Here is a 26,350-nt window from a genome sequence, read left to right as displayed (position 1 = left end):
AAGAGGAACGTATGCCAATCATGGACTCTACAGCGAGTGAAAACGTCATTCAAAAAGGAAGCTGAAAAGACTTTCAGTTGAACTTTCATGAAGGAATTCACCACCCTAAGACCTGTTCTTTTAAAAAAGGGGAAGGAGGCATCTAAGGGAAATCGTTTCACATAAACAGAGAGAACTGGAGATAGTGAATGTGTTCGCGAGTATAAACGATGTGGGTTCTCCCTCAGTGTCCGGAGAAGACAGCGGCAGTCAAAGCACACGGGCCAGAGTGATAGCTCGGCCGTCAAGAGCCAGAGGACCAGAGTCTAGTTCCTGGGACTAACAACCAACCACCTGCAACAGCAGGTCCAGGGTAACCAATGACTTCTTTTAGATATATCTTAAAGGAAACAAACAAACAAGTAGATAAATTGACCGACTGGTTTAAAATAGAGCTAGAAAGACAGCTGGCTCAGTGGTTAAGAGCACTGGTTTCAAAAGGGCCTTGGTTTCGTCCCGGGCACCCAGAGAGAGGGCAGTAACAGTTTTAAACTCCTACTCCAGTTCCAGGGCATCTGATACTCTCCTCTGGCCTCCAAGGGCCTCAGACATATCCTTGGTGCACAGGCATACATTCAGTCAACAACAACAACAACAACATACACATAAACAAATAGATAAATACAAATAGCACAGGTTCTCTGTATAGTTTACACACAAATGAAATACACGATGCCAATAACACAAAGAGAGGGAGGGAGACAATCGAACAACAGTGCTGCGACAACCAGAGATGAAAGAGATCACATGGAAGAACAGAAAGCAGGGCACTGGTGAGAGGAGCTTGCCGCTCTAATGCTAGAGTGGGATTATTTATTTTAACTGCCAATACGAGAAAATCTGAAATCAGTAACTGAGTGTCTCACTCAGGAAACCAGAAATACCATACCCCAAACAGGTCAGGGGCAGGAGTGCTTACCTAGCATGCAAAAGGGGCTGGGTTCAAACCTCAGCTCTGTAAAGAGGAAAAGGTAGAAAAGCTAAACCCAGACAAAGTCAAATAAAAGGAAGGAAGCAGAGGTCAGTAGACAAGGCACCTGACAAACTCCTGGCAACAGAGCAGGGCAGAAAAGACCAAGCAGCAGCACTAAGGATAAAAGCAAGCAAGCTAGAGAACCCACTGCACGAAAGGAGATGGAAAAGGCTTAACGGTCAAAGTGTGGCCAGGCTGGGAGTCATCCCAGCATCTGGGGGAGGACCAGGACCTGAAGCTATATGAGCTCTATCAGACCTCACATAAAACACATCCACCACCAAAAACCAAACCAAACCGGCCACCTCCCAAAACTCAAGTTTTAACTAAATGACTGAAACAAGTGTTCAAAGGCTCAGTCGACTGGAGCTGGAGAGATGGCTCAGTGGCTAAGAACATTGGCTGCTCTTAGAGAGGATCCAGGCTCTGTGCCCAGAACCTACATAACCATTGTAACTCCAGTTCAAAAGGATGTGAAACCCTCTTCCAACTTCCCAATGAGCTCCTATGAGCATGATGTGTCCATGAAAAAACCATACACACACACACACACACACACATCTGTTTGTAACTCCAGTTCTAGGGCTTCCGACACCTTCACACAGACGAACATGCAGGCAAAACACCAATGCACATAAAAAACAGAAATTATATAAAAACTATTCTATTTGAAACTACTTATTATTGTGATAATATTTAACTACCTATAAATCTATCTCAACCTATTTTAACAATATTTCACTCCAGGAATATATCATAATTTAGGTATTGCTCTGTGATTAATATGTCTTACTAAATACATTACTAAATACATTTTTTTCCAGCTAATGTTGCCAAGGTAAAAAGACTACCAATCTAAAATCTGGATTTTGATCCTTTAAATTAAAAAAAAAAAAAAAAGAATCATGCAGCAAACAGTGAGGTTTAGATAAAGGATATCTCTTTGACCCACGAAGACTCGCCGGGCACGGGGACACAGTAGAAGGTCTGTCTTTCCGAAGTGGTAGACCTTGGAGAGTTCAAGTCAAGTTCTTGTTGAGGCTGTAATATACAGAAACATATTTTTAAAATTTTGTTAAAAGATACATTTTCACATTATAAAATCATTACCTCCAGTTAATGTAAATAATAAGCAATTAATCAAGCAAAGAAACATCTCCTTATGTAGCTCTGGCTAAAATGAAACTGGTGATCCCCCTGCCTCAGACTCCCAAATATTGGGAAGCATTGTAAGGGACATGCTGCCACTACCACACACTCTGCTTCCAAAATGACCTTTTTTCTTTTTTCTTTTCTTTTCTTTTCTTTTTTTTTCTTTTCTTTTCTTTCTTGAGGGCGGGGTGTGTGTGTGTGTCACCTTGTAGGTCTAACATTTGGCAATCCTCCTGTATCAGCCACCCAAATTCTGGGATTATAATAAGCCACTCCATTCAGCTTTCTAACTTCCAGTTTTAATACCTTTACTTCCTTGTGTGCACTCGGGGAAGAGGGGTACGTATGGTATGTATGCATGCCAAGGCTTACATACGGAAGTGCAAGGATACCCTGCCAAAGCTGGTGCTCTCCTTCTACCAAGTGGGTCTCAGGGACTGAACTCGGTCATCAGGCTTGGCAGCAATTGCTCTTATGCACAGAATCACTTCATCAGTCCCCAAGCTACCATTAAAAAACAATAAAACCCTGCAGTGGTGGTACATGCCTTTAACCCTAGGATGTGGGACGCAGGGGCAGGTAGATCACTAACTTTGAAGCCAGCCTGGTCTACAGAGTGAGTTCCAGGATAGCTAGGGCTACACAGAGAAACCCTGTCTCAAAAACCAAACCAACCAAACCAACCAACCAAACAGTCCCTCATGTTTACAGACACACACATAAAATCACCAACTTCATTACATCATTTTCATATATGTAACATGTACTTTACTCATATTTAAGCTGGAAACTGATTTTTTTGTTTTGCTTTTGAAACAAGGTCTGATGTATACCAGGCTGGCCTCAAACTCAATATGTACTGAGGATGACCCCGAATGTCTGATGTGCTGAGACTGAACCCCGTGCCTCATGCATGCTAGGCAAGCATGTTATAGTCTCCATCTTCAGACTATATTTGTATCTGTTCTCCCCTAGGGGCAAGGTCCCTTTCACTGGAACTCATTGGCTTTCATCTAAGATTGGTTTGCTTTTGCATTTTTGAGACAGGGTTCTCTGTGTAGTCCTTCCTGTGCTGCAATTCACTTTGTAGACTAGGCTGGCCTTAAATTCTGCCTGGCTCTGCCGTCCAAGTACTGAGATTAAAGGCATGTACCACCACCACTCAGCTCAAGAATTTATTTGTTTGTTTGTTTGTGTATGTCAGACACACAAACTCTCTCTGAGCCTGTGGCAGTGTTATTTATCTATTTATTTATTTGTGGCAGACACACAAACTCTCTCTGAGCCCGTGGCAGTGTTATGCCAAGATTACCAACTTGTAATTTATGCTACTGTACACAGAGGAGGAAACCTCCTCTGTAATAATAATATGATCACCAATACATTGTAACTTCTTAAAGAAGCACCGATAAAGTCAATCCATTAACCTGGTATCGCATTTGTCTTACAGAAACATTTTAAAAGGAAAAGACACATGACAAAGAGGGGCAGCATGTGTGAGATTAGGGAGAGCCATTGTTAAGCGAGCCCACTACTCTAAATCATTGTCAGGAGTTACGCTGAGGCTTCCCAGTTACAGCTGGTGCTCTGTTCCGTGAACCCGCTAACTATGGAGGACTCGTTTCAACTAAAATGACTCTTCTGAACTGTATAATTGTAGCTAGTATTAATATGCTTATCAATCAACTCTCAGGAAATCTGAGTAAGAGGTTAAAAAAAAAAAGTTAAAAGCTCCAGATAAGATGATGGAGGTTCTAGGTCCATAGAGCAGAGAGCCAGACCCAGAAAAGGTAACAGCAGAGGTCTCACCTTCATACTGACCTACCTGGTTAACCCCCACCTATAATTCTCATTTCCTTCCCCAAAATGGACAATTAAAGTTTGTGTTTCAATAGAAAACACGTGAAAAACACAAAGCAAATGGCAGGAGACATTACTAGCTATCTGGTCTATTTTGACTTGCTAGTGGTCTTTTTTACTGTTAACATAAAAATAAGCTGTTTCCAGGCCCAGCTAAGACACCACATACTACACAGGCATCAAAGTGAAGCCTTTTTCTCCTATTATCAGAAATGCAATGCACAGAAAGGAACAGAAGCCAGATAGTTCAGAGTCCCTTTACCAATGCTGTCAGGTAAAGCTCCGCCTCCACACTATCCTGTGGGGCCTAGCATTTATGGAACCCTATACGCAGTAGTGGCCACCCTTTCACAGCTACATGACACCCAAAACTCTGCTTCCCTGTCAGGAATACACAGAAGAGTGCTTTCATTACTTCCTTCTGCCCATGAAAACTTGGTTTTAAAGCCCATATGTAAAGTCAAGCGTGATAGTAAAACTCGTGTAGAAGCAGGACAGACGCAAGTCCACGTCAGGCCAGTCAGGCTACACAGTCAGAGCCTCACTCCAAAAGGGCAGGTTCTCAAGTTGGAGGGAGGAAGTGTTCAATGGTAACTATGCTTCTTTACCTCTGACTCCCACTCCCACTCCCAGCAACCTTCCCCAGAAAGCCAGAGTGGGATTTACGTGTATCTGATTGAAGGAGTGGTAAGGTAAGTTCAGCGGGCAAAGGTACTTTCTGTTGACCCTGATGGCTTGGGATCCATATGGACGTCCTTAGACCTCCTGGCGCAGCCTTCTGCTTTACAAAATGAGCAAGCAAATGTTTAATTCTATCTAGTTGAGAAAGTGCTAAGTCTAAGGTAAGCTTTTACTTTTGTTTAAAGAAAAAAAAAAATCACTGTACTTTTAGTCACAGATACTAAGGAAGAGTCCTGTCATTTATAATCTTGCCAGAAATCTTTCAAAATAGTAAGATTATGTTAGAAAATTTCTTAAAGGCAAAAAAAAAAAAAAAAAAAAAAAAAATTCTGCCTGACTTTTTTAGAATCATTCACATACAACACAAGTATACTGAAAACCAACCAAAGAAAGAGAAATTCTCTTTTTAGGCAGAAAACTCATGCTGACACCAGCCTCAGACACCGTAAGGATACATACCCCACATTCTGCTACATCTCTGTATTTTCCAAAATGAAGAACCTATGACCAAAACGCAGGACAAAGTATTATATAAATGTGATTAATATTACAAATTACAGACAGCATGGTTCAGGGAGGAAGCAATACATACGCGTGCTTTTGTGTTCTGGTTAACTGTCTCATAAATTCCCATGTAAAACTCAGGGTCAAACATATCCTGAATCATGCAACGAAACTTGACAAAGCTGTTGGGCTTCAGATAATGAAGGGGCACTTCATTCAGCGATGGTACCTTTGGAGAAAACAGGCAAGCAAATTAGCAAAGCTGTTGCCTGGAACAGACACATCTTCAAAACCTAGCCCTACCCAGCTGTGTGTGCTCACTGCTCAACATAACATCTGCTAGAGAAGAATTGAGGGCTCTCAATTCCTCCAAGTTCGTGTGACAACGCTTCCTCTAGCACGATGCTTTTCCTTCTAAAAGCATCCACGGTGTGTGTAATGCCTCCCTGACTGCCTTCTTTTGGTTCAGTTTTGTTTTCTTGTTTTTGATTTCTTTCTTTAAAGATTGATGTATGTACATGTATATGTACATGAACACTCTGTGTGCCAGAGAGGACATTAGATGTCAGTACAGACGCTGTGAATAGCCAGGTAGTTGTTGGAAGTTTAACTCAAGGCCTCTGAAAGAGTAGCCAGTGTCCTTAACAACTGAGCCCTCTCTCCAGCTCCCGTGTCTGCTTTCTTTTGAGACAGTATCACTTTGCAGCTCAGCACGGTGTGAAATTCACTAGTAGCCCAGGCTAGCCCCAAATTCATCAGGCTCCTCCGGTGTCAGCCTCCTAAGCCCCCATGTTGTGAACATCAACATCCTGAGGGCTGCTGAACCCTTGCAGTCAGCAGAAAAGCATAGGCTTTGATGAGTTCCTCTCAACATTCACACATGCCAATTCTTTTAGGAAGGAACAAAACAAAGGTGACAACCACTCTTAGAAGCACACTTTACTCCGCAGAGCAGTCATCTGCTGCCATCTAGAGGCACAACACAGAAGCATCAGACCGAAGCCCCTTCATTTTCACCACAGACTTGGAAGAGTTTTAAGCACTCACTTCTCTACTTCTAGTCACGTGGCTGGTGGGGCTGTCTACTCTGCTGAGAGACACTATAGCCAGCCAACTCACACAACAGCAGTAAGCTCACCCATTTAGGAGCATTATTTTCCTTCAGCTTTTCCTTGAAGTATTCAATAACTTTCTTCTCCCAGTCAGGATTAACTCCATTTTGTGCTGAAAGAGAAATTTGGTCATCAAAGCACAACATAGGCCAACAGATTATGTTCAGGTCAGCAATACGTAAGCTGAATAGTTAATACAAGTAAATATGCAGCTGGGACACTCACAGGTATTCAAGGGGTTTCCCTGCTGGGCACTGGGCGCCGGGCACCACAACTCAGGCTGCCGGGCACCGGGCACCGGAAACCCAGGCTGCTTGCCCTTAGCTCTCTGCCATTAACCACTGAGAGCCGACACCTGTGGAGCAGTATGTGGTTCATCCAGACATAGCAGCACAAGCTCGGTATACACAGCACTTGGCTCAAATACTTTTAGATACAGTAACACACCGTGAAATGTAACGTGGAGACTTTAAACCACATCTGCTTATTTGCTTAGTGTGTGTATGTGCATACACATGGGCAACGAGGCCAGAGAACAACTTGCAGGAGTTGGTTCTTGGGGATCTAACTCAGGTCAATCATCAGGCCTGTCAGAAGTTCAGGGTTCTTCAGCTATATAGGAGCCTGGGCTACATGAGCCATCTCAAACAAAATAAACACAAACCAGAAAAACAAAAAACAAACCTAAACTATAATTCTGTCCTTCAACACCAATTATACTGCTATGTAAGTGATGTTTTAGCCTTCTAGTGCTACATATAGAGACAGTATGTCTGTCACTCTCTTATCAGAGAGGCTCATCACCCAAAGTGGCAGCCAGTTCTCCACTACACATACAGTATTATCTTGCCCTCACAATGAAGAAACAACCTGCAGGGGGAACTTACAGGAGATGAAAAGGAAGACCAAAGAGGGAGTAACCCACAGAACACAGATTCTTATGGACTGAACCCCCAGCTTACATGCCTACAAGCTTTCGTGTTTGTCACATGGCTGCCTTAAGTAGATGGCGAATGAGGGGAATGTGTTTCTAACTGTGATGTAGATGAGCCTGTCGGAAACACTCACAAAAATCCTGCTTTAGCAGAATGTCCAAACATTTCCCCCTTAGCTACTCACAGGCTTATCCACGTGGTGGAAGGAGAGAGCTGACTCACCAAGGTCTTCTGACCTCTGTAAGTGCACCACCTGCATTTATATGCATTAATACCTCTGTAAGTGCACCACCTGCATTTATATGCATTAATTAATTAGTTCAATTTTTTTTTTTTTAAAATGAAGAACAAAACAAGCCTTGGTGCCATACTTCAGGTCTTGCTCTTAGACCTACAACCAACTGAATCAGTTTCTGTGAAGTATGAGGGTTAGGTTGAGATTTCCAACTTTTGCATATCAATGTTTAGGCATGTTTCAAAGAACATCCTTTACCATTGGATTCCTGTGTTCTTTGATTAAAAATAAAGAAAGAAAGAAAGAAAGAAAGAAAGAAAGAAAGAAAGAAAGAAAAGAAAAGGGAAGAAAAAGAAAGTTCAGCGTCACAGCAATGGCCACTGAAAAGACTTTGTAAGGAGGACGGAACCACACGGAAGGGACAGACAGGATGGCTCTACTTAGTATGGGAACTGAACCAGGCCAGTTCCTAAAGACATCGAGGAGAGGCTGGAGGGAAGGCATGGTGGTTAGTTTGTGATTACAAGGGATGCCCTGGTGGGGCTTACTTCCCAAAACTAAGCCAAAAACTAGTAACCTTAAAACAAGGAAACCATCAAGGAGGGTTCACTGTGGAAGGAAGACTGAGAAGAAAATGTGTGAAGAGCTACAGGTCGCGGTAAGGTAGAACCAATGACAAACCAAGTCTGAATGATAGGAAAGTAGTTCAATTTTTTGGTTATTGGAGCAGTGTGTGTGTGTGTGTGTGTGCGCACACGCGTCTACATTCGAGCTCGTGTATAATGGACAAAGAACAACCTAGGATGTTGTTAGAAATTGCCCACTGATTTTTTGGAAAGGATCTCTCCCTGACCTGGCACTTGCCAAGTAGGCAAGCTGGCTAGCCAACCAACTACAGGAATTTGCCTATTTCTACCTCCCTAGTGCTGGGAGTAAGGTTCTGCACTCACTCCCCACTGAGCTTTTATATGTAAATTCTGGGGACTGAACTCAGGTCAACATGCTTGCAAGCCATGAACTGTTTCCCAGTATGACAGCCAGACTCTTTAAAGCTCAGAAAAGACAAGGAATTAGATTCGTTCTTAGAACCTCCAGATGGGGATGTAAATCCTGCTGACAACTTGATTTTTACGCCGGTGATACATGTCAGACTTCTGGCCTCTAGAGCTGTAAAGTAATGAATCTATATTGTTTCCAGCCATTGTGTGGTATAAGTTAGTGCTGGAACCCAAGTCTTCTGTTCTATCTGTACAGCTAGTCCACAGTGGAATTACCTCCTTATTCCTGGTATGGTAATTTGTCTTCTTTTTTCTTTGCTAGTCTAGCTTAGAGCTTTATCAGTTTTGCTAATAAGAAGGAAATAAAAGATTAGGGATTTAGTTCAGTAGTTCAATCCCCAATTACACCCCCTCCACATACACACAAATCTCTAATCACACTCAAAGAAAAAGCAAAGCGGGGCTGCACACGGAGCTCAGTTGGTGGTGTCTATCTGCATAAACCAGGTGCAGTGGCGCATGCCTACACCCAGGAGATGGAGGCAGAAGGATGGGAATGTTCAAGTTCATGGCCACTGAGCAGAGATGCATGCTCCCAAAGGATCACTGAGTTCAGTCCCTTGAGGAGGAAGAGAGCCCAGCCCCAAAAGCTGCTCTGACCACCACATGCACACTGCCTGCAAAGCGTAGCAACTTCCTGCAGTGTAATAAATAGACAGTTGTTAGTAAGTTTAAGACACCTTCATATACTAGTGCGCTTAAGGCAGTCTGTAGTACATAAGACTGTCTCAAGTATTTCACTGATTAGCTGTTTTCTTGTTTTCGATCCTTAATTTCTGTTCTTCCTTCATTATTTGCTTTTCTTTTCTCCATGTGCCTTGGGTTTCAGTTCGCATTTCTGATTTCATAAATGGACACATGCTTGAAGTCTTCTTTTCATACACAGCACAGTCTCTGGCTGTACTTAGAGGATGGTCTTGGTTTTTATTTTTCGAGACAGGGTTTCTCTGTGTAGCCCTGGCTGCCCTGGAACTCACTTTGTAGGCCAGGCTGGCCTCGAACTCAGAAATCCGCCTGCCTCTGCCTCCCAAGTGCTGGGATTAAAGGCATGCGCCACCACTGCCCGGCTAGAGGATGTTCTTACATTTCCATTTTTGTGTAGCTGGAAACAATTTTAAGTTTCATAGGGCCTTCTTTTTGATCTACTGTGTTTATAAGTGTTCTACAAGTCTGAATTTTTGTCATCTTTCGGATTTCCGGTCCTCTCTTATTACAGACAGAACACACACAATGACTTCCCTTCTCTGAAGTCTGCTGATACTTGCTCATAACTCAGAATGGTTTATCTTGGCCCAGGTTCCACATGTGCTTGGACAGTGCGGGTTCTGGGGCGGGGAGGTGAACATACTAAATGAGCCTGCGTGGCTGGCACTCAGCTTTAAGAGCTCTACTAATTCTCCAACTACTGGAAGCAGCAAGCCCTGCAGCTATGGCTGCACACGTGGCCCACTCCAGCTCGACGTGTGTGCAGGCGGTCTGAAGCTCTGCAGCTGGTGCATGCATGTCATGCCTTCTTATGAAAAGACCTACTGCAAAGCCATATGTATCTTCCTTTCTTCTCGGAACAGCTTTCAAAACTATTTTAAAACTTGGGGTTGTCCAGGTAATAGCGATGCACAACTTTAATCCCAGGAGGCAGAGGCAGGTGGATCTACAGGTTGGAGGGTAGCCTGGTCTACAGAGTAAATTCCAGCCAAGAAACCCTATCTCAAAAAACAAGCAAGCAAACAACACACACAATATTACATCATTCTCTCCATCCATCACCCACATCCTGTTATCCCTCTCAATAAACTCTCTTTCAAATTCATGACTTTTTATTCTTTAACTATCATTGTTTGTGTGTGTGTGTATGTGTGTATGTATGTGTGTGTCAATAGGTACATAAGTACAACCTATTGAGTCCTTTTACTATTGCTTATAGGTATTATTTTTAAGGCTGAGCATCTGGGATTGGTGTAGAGAACATCTCTGTGTACTGAATGGATTCAACACCTGTCAGTTAAAGCTGATTGACCTGTAACTGAGGCAGGAAATAGAAGATGGACAGAGAGGATTCTGGGAGAGAGCAGGAGGATTGGCCCAGGAACATGGAGGAGGTTAGAAGCACAGGAGCTGAGCAGAGGTAACCAGCCATGTGGCAGAATTTAAGATCAGAATAAATGAGATACTAAGTTATGATTGAATTGGGGAACAGCCAAAGCTTAAAAATATATTTGAGTCTCAAGAGTCATTCTTGAAGCCTAGGGCCAGGACAAAAAATATGACTTTTACAGATTGGGGAAGAGGAAATTCATCCTTTCTTAGCTGTGCAAACAGACCCTTCTTAAAGAGTATGACAGATTCCCAAAATATCTGTTTTAGTATTTAGGAAAACTCAATGAAAATCCCATGTATCATTATGCTCACTGCCCATAAGGAATGTGTAGGAAGAGAAAAACAGAAAGTCCTGAAACCACAAGCCCCTTACCACGATAAACCCACACTACTAAATCACCTTTAGGAATTTGAGGATAGTTCCAAATTTTCCCTGATGGGTTACAGATTAATCTGTGTAAATTAGTGTTTGTGGAATACTAAAGTGGGGGTTAGAGAAAAAATAACTTTGAACATCTCTTTCAAATACCAAGAAAAACAAGACACAGAATAATCTACTAATCAACATATGCAGATAGAAAAGCAGTAAAACTAAGGACAAACATCAAGGACTGGAAAACGAAAACACCAACACAAATGACTAATATTAAAATAGACAAATCTCTGGGTGGGGCAGTTCACATTCAAAATCCTAGTACCTAGGAGACAGAGGCAGAAGAAAAAAGGAGTTCAAAGCCAGCCTGGGCTACATAAGACTAGAAAGGGCTGGGGGTAAGGGGAGACAAGTTGGGGAGGGGGAGGGAGAGGGGGGAGGGAAAGAGAATGAAAATAAGACGAAATTTTTAGGAAGCCATTCAAGAGGGAAAAAACTGCAAGCAAAATCATAGGTGTTGGGGAGATGGCTCTGGTGGAGGGCTACTTGCCTAGCATTCATGAAGTCCTGGGTTTGATTCCCAGTGCTTCATAAAACAAGCAATGGTGGTACACACCTGTAATCATAGCACTAGGCACAGGGAGGACGGATCAAATTCAAGGCCACCCTTGGCTGTTATAAATTCAAGGCCAGTTTGTTCTACATGATACTCAGTCTCAAAAAAAACAAAAAAACAAAAATAAGCCGGGCAGTGGAGGCACACGCTTTTAATCCCAGCACTTGGGAGGCAGAGGCAGGCGGATTTCTGAGTTTGAGGTCAGCCTGGTCTACAAGTGAGTTCCAGGGCAGCCAGGGATACAAAGAGAAACCCTGTCTCGGAAAAAAAAACCAAACCAAACAAACAAAAAACCAAGCATAGTATAGCCAAAAGAACAGATTGATGGAACAAAATAAATAGCCTATAAGCTTATCAACATTGATGTAGCCACCTGAACTTTCAAAGGAACAAAAGCAATATAGCAATGTTCAATAAACAATGGAGAAAGAACTGTAAGAAACAATATCAGAACAAATGAGTAACCCTGCAAAAATTACCTCAAATCTATCACAAATTAACTTAAAATAGATCACAGAACTAAACAAACAAAAGTAACATTATAAAACTCACAGAGTATCACACAGAAGAAAACCTAGATGTTTGGCTAAAACTGTTTAAATAAAATACCAAAGACACACTCCACAAAAGAAAATGATAAGCTAGACTTAACTACTTTTCTGTTTCATGAAGGAAAGTGTGAAAAAAGGAAACACAGACAGACAAAACAAACACACACACACACACACACACACACACACCATTACAGAGGGATGAAAATACAGACAGAATACTAACCACACTATATGCAGGTGAGAAAGTGTCCAAACTGATCTTTAAAGAAAACAAATTCTGGCCATTTGGTGATGGCTTACACCTTCAATTGTTATCACTAGGAGATGGAGGCAGGAACTGGAACTCTGTGAGTTCCAGAACAGCCAGTGCTACACAGACACCCTGTGTAACTCCCCCCCCCCCGCCCCCCCCCAAAAAAAAACAACAACAAGGAAAACCAAACCAAACCTAACTAAGCCAAAAGGGCAACCCTGGGATGCAAATCAGCACAGAGTGCTCTCTCTGCCTTGGCAGTAGGAGTTGTTAACACAGCAATTTCCATTCACTGCTGCTGGAGAGCAGAACCCAGTCTGTCAGTCTGCCACTGAGCTAAATATATTCCTACCACACTACCCTAGCAATGCATACTATGGACTTTGGATAACATGTTAACGCCTATTTGTTTAAAATATATATACATTTGGGGCAGGGCCTTGTGGACAGAGGTCACAGGACAACTTTTTAAATAATCATTCATGTTATTTTATATGGAAATGTGGTACCTGAATATACATATACATACCATGTGGGAGCTGACGGGGGACAGAAGAGGGAGCCCATGGAACTGGTTAGTTACAGTTCCTGTGTAGTTCCTGTGACTCTAGTCGGGTCCAGAGGACAACTGTTCTCGGCCACCTTTAGACATGGGTTAGCTCAGGTCATTAAGTTAGCAAGTCACTGAGCCACCTCAGCTCCATAAGGATGTCCTAACTGGGACGAATATACTTCGCTGGGACAAAACATTACCATTTGGAGAAAGTGCAGATGTTACATAGAAAATCTTTACCTTTCAATCAATTTTCCTGTGAACTTAAAAAATAATTCAAATAAATTGCTTTAAAAAAAAAAGTAAGAGCAACAAAATTAAAATGGACAGAAAAGTCTCCAATGATTGTAAAAGCAAACAGGGTTTAGAATAGTAGTGTTCTAGGTTATAAACAATAATAGTTGATGTTTAGCTGTCTCTTCTCAAAATCCTGGAGATAACACCCAGGTCTCAAATGTGGCCAGCATATGCTCCATCATGAGGCTACTGCCTTCGATCCCAACCCTCTCTCACCCAAGCTTTTGCTTACTTAAAAACAGAGCCTCGCTATATAGCCCAGGCTGGCCTTGAAATTGGTGGTCTTCCTGCTTCCACCTCTTGAGTGGATTCCAGGTATATGTGTGTGAACCCATAGGACATTGGGTATCATTTTTTGACAGCTGTCTTTTGAAATAGGGACTCCTGCTGACCCAGAGATCACCAAGTAAGCCAGGACTCAAATGCAAATATAAGCACACAAATATAAAAGCTGCTTACAATCCCAGCAGTTGGGGTGGAGACAGGCAGATTCTAGGAACTGGTTAGCCTGCTCCCCTAGCCAAAGCTGCCCAACTGTGGGTAGAGTGAGAGACCCTGCCTCAAGAGAGTGAGACACAGGGTGACTTGATTGAGCAGATACCTCAGTCATCCTTTAATGTCTGTTCTATATGTATTCAGTCAGACAGACACACATACATACCATCCTCCACAATAAAATAGAAAAAAGTCATAGCAGTCAAGACTACTACAGTTCTGGCATGGAGAGAGATCATACAGACCACTGAGTGGAAACAAAATAAAACATACTTTACCATCAACTGGTTTTTTAACAAATGTGCCAAAACTATAATAAGGAAAAGACAGTCTCTTCAACAAATTAGACTGGGAAAGCTGGCCAGTTATATGCAAAAGAATAACTTCCCTACCTCACACTATATTAAAAAAACAAAACAACAAAAAATACAACAGTATGGGCAAATACATAGACACCCAAAAATTTAAAAAACGGAAAACAAATGAAGTTTTATCAAAATTAAAAATTCATGGCCACATTGCTGAGGGGGAGAAAATTCTCTGTATCAAGCACACAGACAATCCTTGGCGATGCTTGTGGGCCAGAAAGAGACAAAAACAAAATTCCACAATTTAACAAGAAAAAAGATAACTACAACCTTTGCCTAAGGTAGTGTGACACACGTCTTTAATTCTAGCATTGGAAGGCAGAGACAAATGGACCTCTGTGAGTTCGAGGCCAGCCAGAGCTGTTTACGCAGAGAAATCTGCAAAACAAAATGCCTTGCCTACACAGTAAGTCTGGAGCTTGCCAAGAATTTGATACCTGGTTTAAAAAAGAAATCGTCAGGCCGGACAGTGGTGGAGCATGCCTTTGGGATGCTCCCAGCACTTGGGAGGCAAAGGCAGGCGGATTTCTGAGTTCGAGGCCAGCCTGGTCTACAGAGTGAGTTCCAGGACAGCCAGGGCTACACAGAGAAACCCTGTCTCGAAAAACCAAAAAAAAAAAAAAAAAAAAGGAAATCGTCTGGGACGTAGCTCATTGGCTAGAGCCTGGAGTATATGAAATACTGTCTCCCCACTCACTGTCTGCAAAGGACTTGAACAAAACAACAAAAAAAATGGTCTAGGAATGCATTCACTATGTTATGTGGTTCTGGCTGGCCTCAGACTGACCTGCAGCAAAACAAACGTTTTCCTGTCACCTTCCAAGTGCTGAGCTTACAGGCATGCAACATTACACATATATTTTCAACAGACATTTCTTTACAGAGAATACCCAAATGCCAATATACAAGATGTTATTTGTTATTAGTGAAATTAAAATAAGATCCCAGCAGCACACACACTAACACTGGAACAATATAGAGATCAGCACGGCCCCTGTAGAAGGATGACAATGTAAATTTGTTAAGTGTTCTGTATTTAAAGAAAAAAAAAAAAATCCCAGCAGTGTACAACCTCACTCCCACCCAAATGGCTATTATAAAAAAGAAATTCTCCAGAAAGATCTGGAGAAATCAGAATGTATGTGTCTTGGTTAGGTTTCTTCTACTGTGATAAAACACTGTGACCAAAAGCAACTTGGGGAAGAAAGGGTTTAGTTAATTCATCTTACTGATTGTAGTCCACCATTCAGGGAAGTCAGAGCAGAGACTCAAGAACTCAGAAATCTGCCTGCCTCTGCCTCCCAAGTGCTGGGATCAAAGGCATGCGCCACCACTGCCCAGCTCTAAATTATAAGTTTTATGTGAATTATATCTGAATTAAAGACGTTGTGCCACTTTAAAAAGCCACATGCAAACCACTGGAAAGTAGAACAGTTGAAAAGGTTCTGCTAGGCGGATTTCTGAATTCGAGGCCAGCCTGGTCTACAAAGTGAGTTCCAGGACAGCCAGGACTACACAGAGAAACCCTGTCTTGAAAACAACAACAACAAAAAACAAACAACCCAAAGGTTCTGCTCATAGCTTTAATCCCTGCACTTGAGAGGCAGAGGCAGGAGAATAGATGTGAGTTTGAGGTCAGCCTGGTCTATATAGTGAGATCCTATCTTAGAAAAATAAATAAATAAATAAAAGGAGCTTCATTCGACGGGAGAACATCCAATGACTTACTTAACAGACCTGCATTGGCCTTAACCACGTGTTAGTGTTTATTTATAACTGAAATACACATTTGGCCATGACTGTTCAATTCAGACTTCTTTGAAAACCTCCCCACTGTCAGGGCACCGTCTCAACAGCCATGGCTGTCCTACACAACCCTCACGCTCATCAGAGCTAGAATCATGAGCTGACAGTAGAGTCTACCCTGGGCCAAGTAGATTCTCTATCCCTAGAATTCGGGTGAGGTAAGTGTGGGCTGGAACTGAGAACAAGTGAGTTTGATATGGAAGAGAAAAGGAGCAAGTTAATACACAAAGCTGAGTGTCCGCAGAGGGCTACCTGACATCCTCCTGCTTCTTAGTCCTAGGACTCGACTCGACTCTGATCCTCAGAATGCCCAGGCCCTTTCCCTGGGCTCCAGCCTTAGCACACATTCGTCTTTAGTGCCTATCAAGAGCGGGGTGGTAGAACAGAAGAGCTCCAAGCTGGGCTCAGACAAGACAGTGGACTGATGACAAGATCAGAGCAGCTTCTACTGATCTTATCACTGCTTTGAACTTTGGAAAACACTTGTGATTAGACTCACACTTTGCCCTTCACACGCTTGCCAGCCTCATCCTGAATGAACCAAGGAACCAAATTAAGCCAAAACTGAAACACCTAAATCGAAGAGGCAGCCGGTTACAAGCAGCCCGGAATCAGAAGCAGTTGTGTGGCCAGGAGGATGACCAAGGGAGAGAGAACACCTGATGTCCACAGAGCGAGGTTTGTTTCTCAGCTCTGAAAAGTGAAGAAGAAGAAGAAGAAGAAGAAGAAGAAGAAGAAGAAGAAGAAGAAGAAGAAGAAGGTGGTATTAATAGGTGGTGGTATTAATTCAAGTTATTAATATGGGGTGGGGGTAAGCATAGTGATACACAGATGTGATCCCAGCACTTGGAAAGCGGAGGCATCTTTGATTAGTGAGCTGGTGGCCAACCTGAGCTACACAAAACACTGTCTCAACAAAACAAGGAAACAAATGAAGAATAAGAAGAAAACTGGATAAAAAGTGTATCCTAGCACCCACAGACCACGGCTCACAACTGCTGTAACTTCTGGTATCCCAGGGCACCTGTCCATGTACACATATCCTCAGAGAAACGCACAAGTAGATATAAAAACACTTCAGAAGACATACAGGTAAAAGCCAGAAGAGTGGGCTGGCAAGATGGCTCAGCAGGTAAAAGCACTGACTGTTTGTTCTTCCAAAGGTCCTGAGTTCAAATCCCAGCAACCACATGGTGGCTCACAACCACCTGTAATAAGATCTGACCCTTCTTCTGGTATGTCTGAAGACAGCTACACTGTACTTATTTATAATAATAAATAAATCTTTGGGCCGGAGGAGAGAGCAAGGACTGAGTGAGCGGTGCAGACCAGAGTGAGTGGGGTTGACCGGGGGAAAACAAAATTCAATTCCCAAACAACCACATGGAGGCTCACAACCATGTACAGCTACAGTGCACTCATATACATAAAATAAATAAATAAATCTTTAAAAAAAAAAAAGCCAGAAGAGCAGGTGCATGCCTCTAATCCCAGAATTTGGAGGTGAATGCTCAAGAGCAGCTGGAGCTATACAGGGTACAGGGTACAGAGCTATACAGTGTACAGGGTACCAGAGGAGGAAAAAGGGTGTAGGTTAGATACTAAGGTCATAATATACTCAAGTCAACAGGAGTGCAGTGAGGTTTGTTTGTAATCTCCCAGAGGCTGAGGTAGAAAAATGGAGAATTCAAGGGCAACCTGGGGATACTAATGAAACTAAAACCCAAGGGGGGAAGTCTCTAGAACCAACCGGAAGCCACTGGTTCTAGCATAGAAAGTGCAAGAGAGACTCAGAGGCTGTTGCAGAAATCCAAAACGTGACTACAAGATCCTGGGCTATGACAGCAGTGCTGGAGATGAAGATTTCTGGACAGGGTCAAGAGATAATTAATATCTAAAGCTGATACAGAGACTGGGTATGGAGGCACGTGCCAGAAGACCAGCTCCAGTGGTGGACTATTTGCCTGTCTGTACTGGGTTCAACCCCCAGTACGAAAATCAAAAACCAAACACAGACCAAGAGAGTCTCCAACTTTAAGGTACCCAATGTAATCACTGCGACAGGAAAACACAGCAGAAACACAGCAGAGCAGATTACATTTCTCTCCCAAAGAGTCATCCAGAGGGCAGCAGTGACCTTTCCAAAACATTCCACAAGATTTATAAAATACTGCAGTATTGATAATCAAATGCCATTTCCCGCTGTACTCTAAAGAGATGTGGGCCTTAGGATCACACTTACGGAACAAAATATGACAATAACATTTAAAACTATTTCTTTCCTACAGCAGGACCGTGGTAGTGGGATATTTCTCATAAATGGAGATTCTGGCTGGGTAAGGTGGCACATGCACACTCCAAAGGATGAGGTGGGAGGACTTCCATGAGCGCCAAGCCAGCTAGGGTTAGGGACCTGCCTCAAACTAAAGGGTAAGGAATTCTGGTATCGGTCATTGGAACTTAACCCTTTAAGTCCCAAACCTGTAACTATGGAGAGATTTTTTTTTCCGCTAAAAATTTATCTACACATTTGCACTTTCACCCAGTACAGAACTGAACCCTGGTTTGACATTTGGGAAGCATTGTTAGTCTCGACACGCCAGTTGTTGGGTCCAATATTTTGAATCACAGGTAGCAGCTTACACATACCCTTTGATAACCACCCTAGATTGCTAGCTCTGAATCTGCTTCTCTCCACCTGCACTGTACTCAGACCACTCATCAGGCCAGGCACGCATTCTACTACTGAGCTATAATACCCCAAGCCCGTGGTTTACTCTTTCGTGGGCTTGCACATCCCTGCCCCTCTTTAAGAGACTGTGTGTTCACTGGCTATAATCGTCACGTCCACCCAGTCCTCCTATCTGCCGGCTTTAGTTTCACCCTGGGAAACTACCTGACTAGTTAGAATTCTAGGTAAAATGAATCCGATCCGGTGGGAGCGTTACGACAGAAAACACATTCCACGGAGACCGGTGGCACAGGCCAGTCATTAAACGCACCGAAATCTGGGATGCGCGTGGGAATCGGAGGTCTGGTTAACCAAAAAAAGTAACGATGACAATTACACCTAGAATTTACTCAGCTTGCCTACAGCACTCTCGGCTCGCGTTCTGTGGCAACTCATCTAAGTAGTTGACTATTTCTAGCTAGCCCTGGTACGGGAACAGGTAACAGAGCAGACGGGTTCTAATGTCAACAGGGCAGGGGGGAAAAAAAATGAAGCCTTCTCTCGGATGTCAAGGGAAACAGAGCGAACTTCTGAGCGAAGGATCGAGCACTCCCTTACACACCCCGGAAGTTTTGAAATATCCCGCAGGCTCCCACAGGCAGTGGCTTCTCTCCGCGGCCGCTCTAAGGGCCCTCCGTGGGCAAGGGGACCTCTCCGTGTCTGCAGCCCCGGGCTACGTAGGCCACCGGCCGGGAGCCAGGAGCCAGGCCGTCAATCACAGCTAGCGCTCGGAGCCGCGTCCCCGCCGCCAGCGAGCCGCGGCCGGGCAGCGGGCAGGTGACGGGAGGCGGCGGCGGCGGCACCAGCGCCCGCGGCCGGAGACCGCTGCTTCTGCTCGGCTTCCAGGCCCGGGGCCACGCGAGCCCGTCGTCCGGAGTGCGGCCGCGCGGCGGGCCTGGTCCCGCAAACTCCGCTCCCTTCCCGGCCCTGCTCGCCACGCGCCACTCACCGAAGAAGCCTTGCACGATCCCGAGCGGGTGGCTCAGCCAGTCTTCTCCACAGGGCATGGCGCTGAGGGCCGGGGCCAGCGCGGCCCGTGCGGCGCTCCTCTGCGGGCCGAGCGCGCTCGGAGCCGGGCTTCTCCTCCGGGGCTCGGCCGCTCCTCGTCCGCGCCCTCCCACGCGCGGGGGCGTCGCGAGCCACGGGCCTCCGCGCGTCTCAAGGAGAGGTGGCTGCGGTGACGGGCACGAGCGCCTCGGAGCTGCTGGCCAGCGACCGGAGGGGTCGGGGGCGAGACGGTCCTAGCCTCCACTTCTCACAATGGCGGGAAATCGCGGCCACCGACCGCGCTGCCAGCGACCTGGGTGGAGCTCGAGGAGGAGGGGCGGCGGGAGCGTGCTGCGCACTCCCGGAGGGGAGGGAGTGGGCGGGCCGGGCGGCCATTTTGGAGACGGGTACAGGTCGGGCAATCCCGGGGCCGCCATCTTGGAGATGGGCAGAGGAGGGCGTCTGTGCTTGGTATAGTGGTCCCTGTGTGCGCGCCTGGTGGCAAACTCCATCAGGGTGCTTCATTGGCTCAAAGTTTGAGTCCTTGCACCTGGACCAAAAAGACGCACGTTCAGCCAACTTCAAGAGTCATCTCTGAGCAAAATTAAAGGTTAAAATTCTATTTGGGGGGGCTGGTGAGATGGCTCAGTGGGTAAGAGCACCTGACTGCTCTTCCAGAGGTCCAGAGTTCAAATCCCAGCAACCACATGGTGGCTCACAACCATCTGTAACGAGATCTGACTCCCTCTTCTGGAGTGTCTGAAGACAGCTACAGTGTACTTACATATAATAAATAAATAAATCTTTAAAAAAAATTCTATTTGGTGTCTGATCATCTGATCTCCTTGTGCCTCTTGTTTCTGGTGGTAGAACTCTTCTAAGGTGCCCTGCCCAAAATCCTGTATAAAATTTGCCTCCAGCTCAGTGAGTTCTTCCTGAATGATTTAATCAAGGAGGTTGGGTAGCCTTTGTGGGCATCTCAATATGGCCAAGGAACTGGCAAGTGCTCAGAACTTCTCCTAGCCCAGCCTTTAGCTTCTAACCTCAAAACACCCAAATGCCCTCTGCTTCCAACCTGGCAACTAGGGAGCTATGACAAGATTCCTATACAGCATACAGATCAGAACACTCTTACAGGGCAGACCCAGAAGGGCCTGGAGAATTTAGGAACTGTCAAGTTTTCATAGAGAAGACATTTTCCCTAGAAATGGGATATACCTCAGAAAACCCTGATTTCATCATCGATACCTACTTGGTTGTAAAAAGGTAGTGGTGATCTGAATGGAATCTAGAAAGTAGATAGCTGAAGAATAAAAACTTCTTGGTGGTAGAACACTTGCCTGCCATGCAAGCCCTAGCAAGGGATCAAAGAGGGAGAGATGGCAACAGATGAACAGAAACAGCTATGACCGAACCTAGAAACCTCTGTAGATCAGAAGGAAAAGGGAACCAAACCTGCCCCTCTGCCTTTGTTGGTCCCCTGGAGGGAAAGTATCTTTAAATCATAGCACTTGGGATATAGTCAAGGAAGGTCAGGAGTTCATAGCCAGCCTTGGCTACACACTGAATTTGAGGCCAGCCTGAGCTACCTATATATGACCCTGTCTCAAAAACAAACAAATAGATAAAAATTAAGAGCTCCACAGTGGTGGCCCATGCCTTTAATTCTATCACTCAGGAGGCAGAAGCAGGAAGATCTCTGAGTTTGATGCCAGTCTGGTCTACACAGCGTGTTCTAGGACAGCCAGGGATACACAGGTCTTCAAGAAACCCTGTCTTGAAAGAAAAATTAAGTTCGTGATCACCTACAAAGAACAATAACTTTGTAGAGAAATGACAGAAGAAAGTACTTCTTAGTTCCCAAAGGCAACAAGCTGCAGGAAATGAAAATAGGAGAGATTCATGGTAGACACAGTATATAAGATCTTTCTGCTTCTGGATTGATAAGGACCGAAAGCTCAGCCAGACGGTGGTGGCACACAACTTTAATTCCAGCACTTGGGAGGCAGAGGCAGGCAGATTTCTGAGTTCGAGGCCAGCCTGGTCTGCAGAGTGAGTTCCAGGACGGCCAGAGATACATAGAGAAACCCTGTCTTGAAAAAAACCAAAACAAACAAACAAACAAACAAACAAACGGATCGAAAGCTCTTCCAGGTAACTAGCTTCTGTGTTTTCTGGTAGGAAGGGGAGGGAGGATGCCTTGAAACCCTCCTGCCTTTGTACAGACAATGGGAGGGCAAGCGGTTTTCTTATACATGGTTCTGCTCAGTTGCCTTCAGTTCAAGATAATCTTTATGCCAAAGTGACATGATTTGGAGTGACTTGGGATGAAAGAGGGAATTGGGACTTGGCATTTCCGTATGACTTTGTGTCTGACTTTTATGAGTTGAGAAAACTAACATGGCTAGGACACTGTAGTTGTTTGAATGAGAATGGCCCTCATAGGCTCAAAGGTTTGAAAACTTGATCCCCAGTTGGTAGAACTGTTCAGGAGGGATTAGAAGGTGTGGTCCTGTTGGAGGAGATGTGTCATGGGGGCAGACTTAGCTTCAGAAACCTCCCGCCACTCAGTGTGCACTCTCTTCCTTCTGTTCTCAGATGATGATGTGAGATCTCAGCTGTTCCTGTCACCATGCCTTTGCCCTGCCATCGGAGACTCTGACCCTATAAAACCATAAACCCAATTAAAACCTTTATAAGTTTTCTTAGTCATAGTATTTTAATCACAACAGTAGAAAAGTAACTATGACAGATGATATCACCACTGCATTCATCCATTCTTTCAGTAGAAAAAGTAGCCATGTTCTTGGAACCGAATGAGGGAAATTTCATATTTTAGCTCTGTGTCTCATAATAAACTAAAGCTATGCATTAAGATATCTGGCTTTAGAGAGTCTATCTATCTATCTATCTATCTATCTATCTATCTATCATCTATGCATTTAGCCTAAGTTTCCTTGGAACTCACTATGTAGCCCAGGCTGAGCTACATCTCCAGTGCCCATCAATGGATCCTTAATTGGGAAGAGTGCAGTCAAGAAGGGACCTGATTAGAAGAAGGTCACTCAGCCAGGGCAGTGGTGGCGCATGCCTTTAATCTCAGCACTTGGAAGGCAGAGGCAGGCGGATTTTTTGAGTTTCAGGACAGCCAAGGCTACACAGAGAAACCCTGTCTTGAAAAAACAGACAGAAAACAAAAAGAAGAAGAAGAAGAAGAAGAAGAAGAAGAAGAAGAAGAAGGAGGAGGAGGAGGAGGAGGAGGAGGAGGAGGAGGAGGAGGAGGAGAAGGAGAAGGAGGAGGAGGAGGTCCCTTGGTCACTCAGGGCATGCCCTTAAAAGGTCTATCTCATTCTGGGCTCTTTTCTGTCCCTTTTCTCATCTTAATTGTTATTTTAGTTTTTTTCCCCTTCCTGTTATGGTCTAAAATAAAAAAAATATGATATGTTGAAGTTAATGATGCAAAGTGATGGTTTTGGAATTTAGGTCTTTTCTTCCTTCCTTCCTTCCTTCCTTCCTTCCTTCCTTCCTTCCTTCCTTCCTTCCTTTCTTTCTTTTTTAATTCGAGACAGGGTTTCTCTGAATAGCCCTGGCTGTCCTGGAACTCACTTTGTACACCAGGCTGGCCTCAATCTCAGAAATCCGCCTGCCTCTGCCTCCCAAGTGCTGGAATTAAAGGCGTGCGCCACCACAGCAGGGCTGGTCCTCTGGGATCCCTGCACTCATAAAGAGGTTTGAGGCGCTAGTTCTCAGGTTCCAACTTTAGTTTTTCTTCCTCAGGGAAGCTTTTTCTTCCTCAAGTTTTTCGCTAATGATCTGATGGAGAGAGATACAAGCTCGCTCTTCCTAGAATGTTTAGATCTGTCCCAGGATGATGTCAGTGTTCCAGGAAACACACTTAAGGAAAGCCTGCCGTTTATTATTATTTTGTGTTTAGTTGATTGTTTTGCCAGATTGTAAACTCAAAAAGGAAGGATTTCAGGTCTGTTTCATATATCACTCTCTGGTATATGGTTCTCGGCCTTGCTTCTTTATGATAAAGAGATTTTTCTTGACTAACTTCTAGTCTAGCACGGCTTTTAGCAGTTTGAGGCCATGTTATCTATGACTTACCAGAAGTTTCCCCACTACTAAGCTCTGTATTTCTTGGCCCCGTTGAAATGCTTGTCAAGGTAAACTCAACACCGCCAGAATTTAATGTTTTTATTCCAGCCAAAACCTGGTAGTAGGCAGATAGGTCCCCAAACCCTAAATTACAGCAGTAACTCTAGAATGTTGCAATTATACGTCTTTTCTCTGCCCCTTTGAAACATAAATCGTCTACCACTTGGAACGGCCTTACCAAAGGCACTTTTTGTTGATGCACACATTCAAGGAGATAGCAGCCTGGAGTGGTGGAACACTCCTGTTAAGCACTTTGGGAAGAAGAGGCAGACAGACCTCTTGAGAATTCCAGGCAACATCATGAAAACGTAACTAAAAAAAAAAAAAAAAAAGGAACCCAGCCGATAGTAATTCTTACTTCCAATTCTTATTACTGCCTGTCATAAAGATATAAGAATTGCAGTGTGTGGTGGTAGAACTGGAAGAGCTGAGGCAGGAGGATAAAGGTCAGTCTGGGCAGCATAGAGAGATCCTGCCTCGCAAGCAAGCAAATAAACCAAGCAACCAAAAACAGGTACTCTATGAGAAACTCAGGGCGTCCAGGACATCTCAGAATCTGCGACTTCGAGCGTCAACGAACGCTAGGATTCATCGGCCACACCTCTCTATTCTCTGCTGTGATTCCAGAGGCTGACCTAGTCTCGCGAGACCGAGGGTGTCACGTGATAGGCTTGGGTCTGAAGCCGATTCCACCTTATTGATTTTGGGCGGCGACAACTTCCGGAAGAAGAACCGGTCCCGGAGTCGCTGGCCTGTGGCCCCTGTGCGCAAGTGCGGAAGTGCGGTGGCATCCTCGCTGACCGGTTTCCGGTCTGTGTGCAGCACCGGGCTCGCAGAGCCACGTAACGGCCGGGGGTCTGCAGCCATGGCGGATAGGAAGGCTAACGGCGGCGGAGCGTCCGCCTCCTCGTCAGGCACTAACTTACTCTTCTCCTCCTCGGCCACGGAGTTCAGCTTCAACGTGCCCTTCATCCCCGTCACGCAGGCCGCCGCCTCCCCGGCTTCCCTGCTCTTACCCGGAGGTAGTGAGCCAAGGGCGCTTGGGGGCCAGTGTCTGTCCCGGGAGGCGGGTGGGACAGGAGTGTCGCCTGCTCTGAGCCGCTTGTCAGGGTCAGCAGTGACCAGCTCTCAGAGGGCCAGGGACTGGAGGATCCTGGAGGAGGGGCCCCGGTGATGAGGCTTGGAACTCCTGTCATTGCGCAACTGTTTGTTGAACACCCACTGGTGTGCTGGTGCTGGCAGAAAACGCAGCAAAATTAGACAGTTACCCTTTGCTAGAATTCCGAAAGCTGCCCTCTTACTGGGAAACACCGGTGATAGGATAGGGTAGGACATCACCTAGGAGACAGTAAGTTTCTCCAAAGGAGACAATCAGTGCCTCTCTTGTACACTCTCTCCTAGTAAAAGCCCCCCAGTTACAGAAGGACGCCTGCTACGATAGAAGCGCTTCCTCCTAGCTTTGATATGTAATGTCTGAAGTACAGGTACAGAATGCGTTTCTCAGGCTATCACTTCCTTCGAGTTTTTCCTTGTTCTCTCGGGCCCCTGCACCTGCTTTCACCTCCTGCTTTTGATTAAGCTCTGTGTATTATCTGGGAAAGCTGACTTTCTCTCTCTCTCTCTCTCTCTCTCTCTCTCTCTCTCTCTCTCTCTCTCGTTTGTCTCCGTCTTTCTCTCTCTGGTGGTTAGGAGCACAGACTGTGTTCAGACCCAGCACTGCCATTAACTTGCTGTGTGGCCTCAGTCATGACATTTTACCTGTCTGCTTAGATTTCATGTTTTCAGCTCCTATCCCTGGGTTTGAGAGCAGGGTCTCTCTTTGTAGTACTGACTGTCCTGGAACTCACTGTGTAGACCAGGCTGGCCTCAAACTTAAAAGGATCCACCTGCCTCTGCCTCTGAGTGCTGGGATTAAAGGCATTCGTCACTATACCCTGTCTCATTTTTGTAGAGTTCTGTATCTAGTGTAAATACTTGTGAGCTAAGTACTCCGCCCGCCCCTCCATGTGGACTGTGAACTTCTTACCTCTTTTCATTTTCAGGGTCTTGTTTTTTTAGTGCCTAGCACACAGGTGCTTGTTAGGCGCTGAGCTTTCCCCACCAAATAATTCCTGCTTGGAGGACTAAGGGGAGTTTCCCGGAGAAGGGAAGAAAGGCAACTGAAAGCATGCGTATCTGCAGTTTCTCCTTTCTGTCATGTTTCTTCTCGGTGCTCGTAACTGTCTGACATGTACATAAGCCCGCTTGCCCTACCAGGCCAGGGTGTAAGCTTTGTCAGATCAGGGGCTGGCCCGATGCCTGGAATGCAGAATACAGAATATCCAGTGGGAGTTTGCTGAGCGACTGGGGGGATGGATCCAGGAGTGCCCCTGCCTCATGGGAGCGGTGCGACTGAAAGGTTCAGTGGTGCTTTCTATGGTGAAGAATTGTGGCTGGACCAGAGTTCTGTGGAATTGTCCAGGAGTCAGTAAGGTTGTGGCTGGACCAGAGTACTGTGGAAGGACCCAGGA

General features: G+C 44.9%; 2 protein-coding genes and 1 non-coding gene across 3 annotated transcripts in view; 2 read left to right on the top strand and 1 right to left on the bottom strand.

Annotated features, from left to right (window-relative positions):
• Positions 1–20,001, bottom strand: part of Mcmbp (minichromosome maintenance complex binding protein) — a 40,672-nt gene extending 20,671 nt beyond the window's left edge. The window contains exons 1-5 of the mRNA XM_021168361.2: positions 19,642–20,001; positions 6,348–6,433; positions 5,298–5,438; positions 5,165–5,206; positions 1,952–2,053 (exon numbers count right to left, since the gene is read on the bottom strand). Of these exons, the coding sequence (XP_021024020.1) occupies positions 1,952–2,053; positions 5,165–5,206; positions 5,298–5,438; positions 6,348–6,433; positions 19,642–19,699 (429 nt within the window). The 5' untranslated portion in view covers positions 19,700–20,001. The remainder of the gene's footprint in view (positions 1–1,951; positions 2,054–5,164; positions 5,207–5,297; positions 5,439–6,347; positions 6,434–19,641) is intronic.
• LOC115031573 (U6 spliceosomal RNA) lies at positions 15,094–15,195 on the top strand. The gene has a single exon (XR_003837254.1). It is a non-coding gene; the product is annotated as a U6 spliceosomal RNA (small nuclear RNA).
• Positions 20,002–24,624: 4,623 nt separating the features above from the next.
• The window catches only part of Sec23ip (SEC23 interacting protein), a 44,402-nt gene continuing 42,676 nt past the window's right edge, over positions 24,625–26,350 (top strand). The window contains exon 1 of the mRNA XM_021167460.2: positions 24,625–24,862. Coding sequence (XP_021023119.1) covers positions 24,706–24,862 — 157 coding nt within the window. The 5' untranslated portion in view covers positions 24,625–24,705. The remainder of the gene's footprint in view (positions 24,863–26,350) is intronic.

This window comes from Mus caroli, unplaced genomic scaffold (assembly GCF_978045245.1).
Source record: "Mus caroli unplaced genomic scaffold, Mus_caroli_1 scaffold_8, whole genome shotgun sequence".
Lineage (NCBI taxonomy): Eukaryota > Metazoa > Chordata > Mammalia > Rodentia > Muridae > Mus > Mus caroli.
Note: the sequence above shows the minus strand (reverse complement) of the source record. Positions and strands in the feature narration are given on the sequence as shown.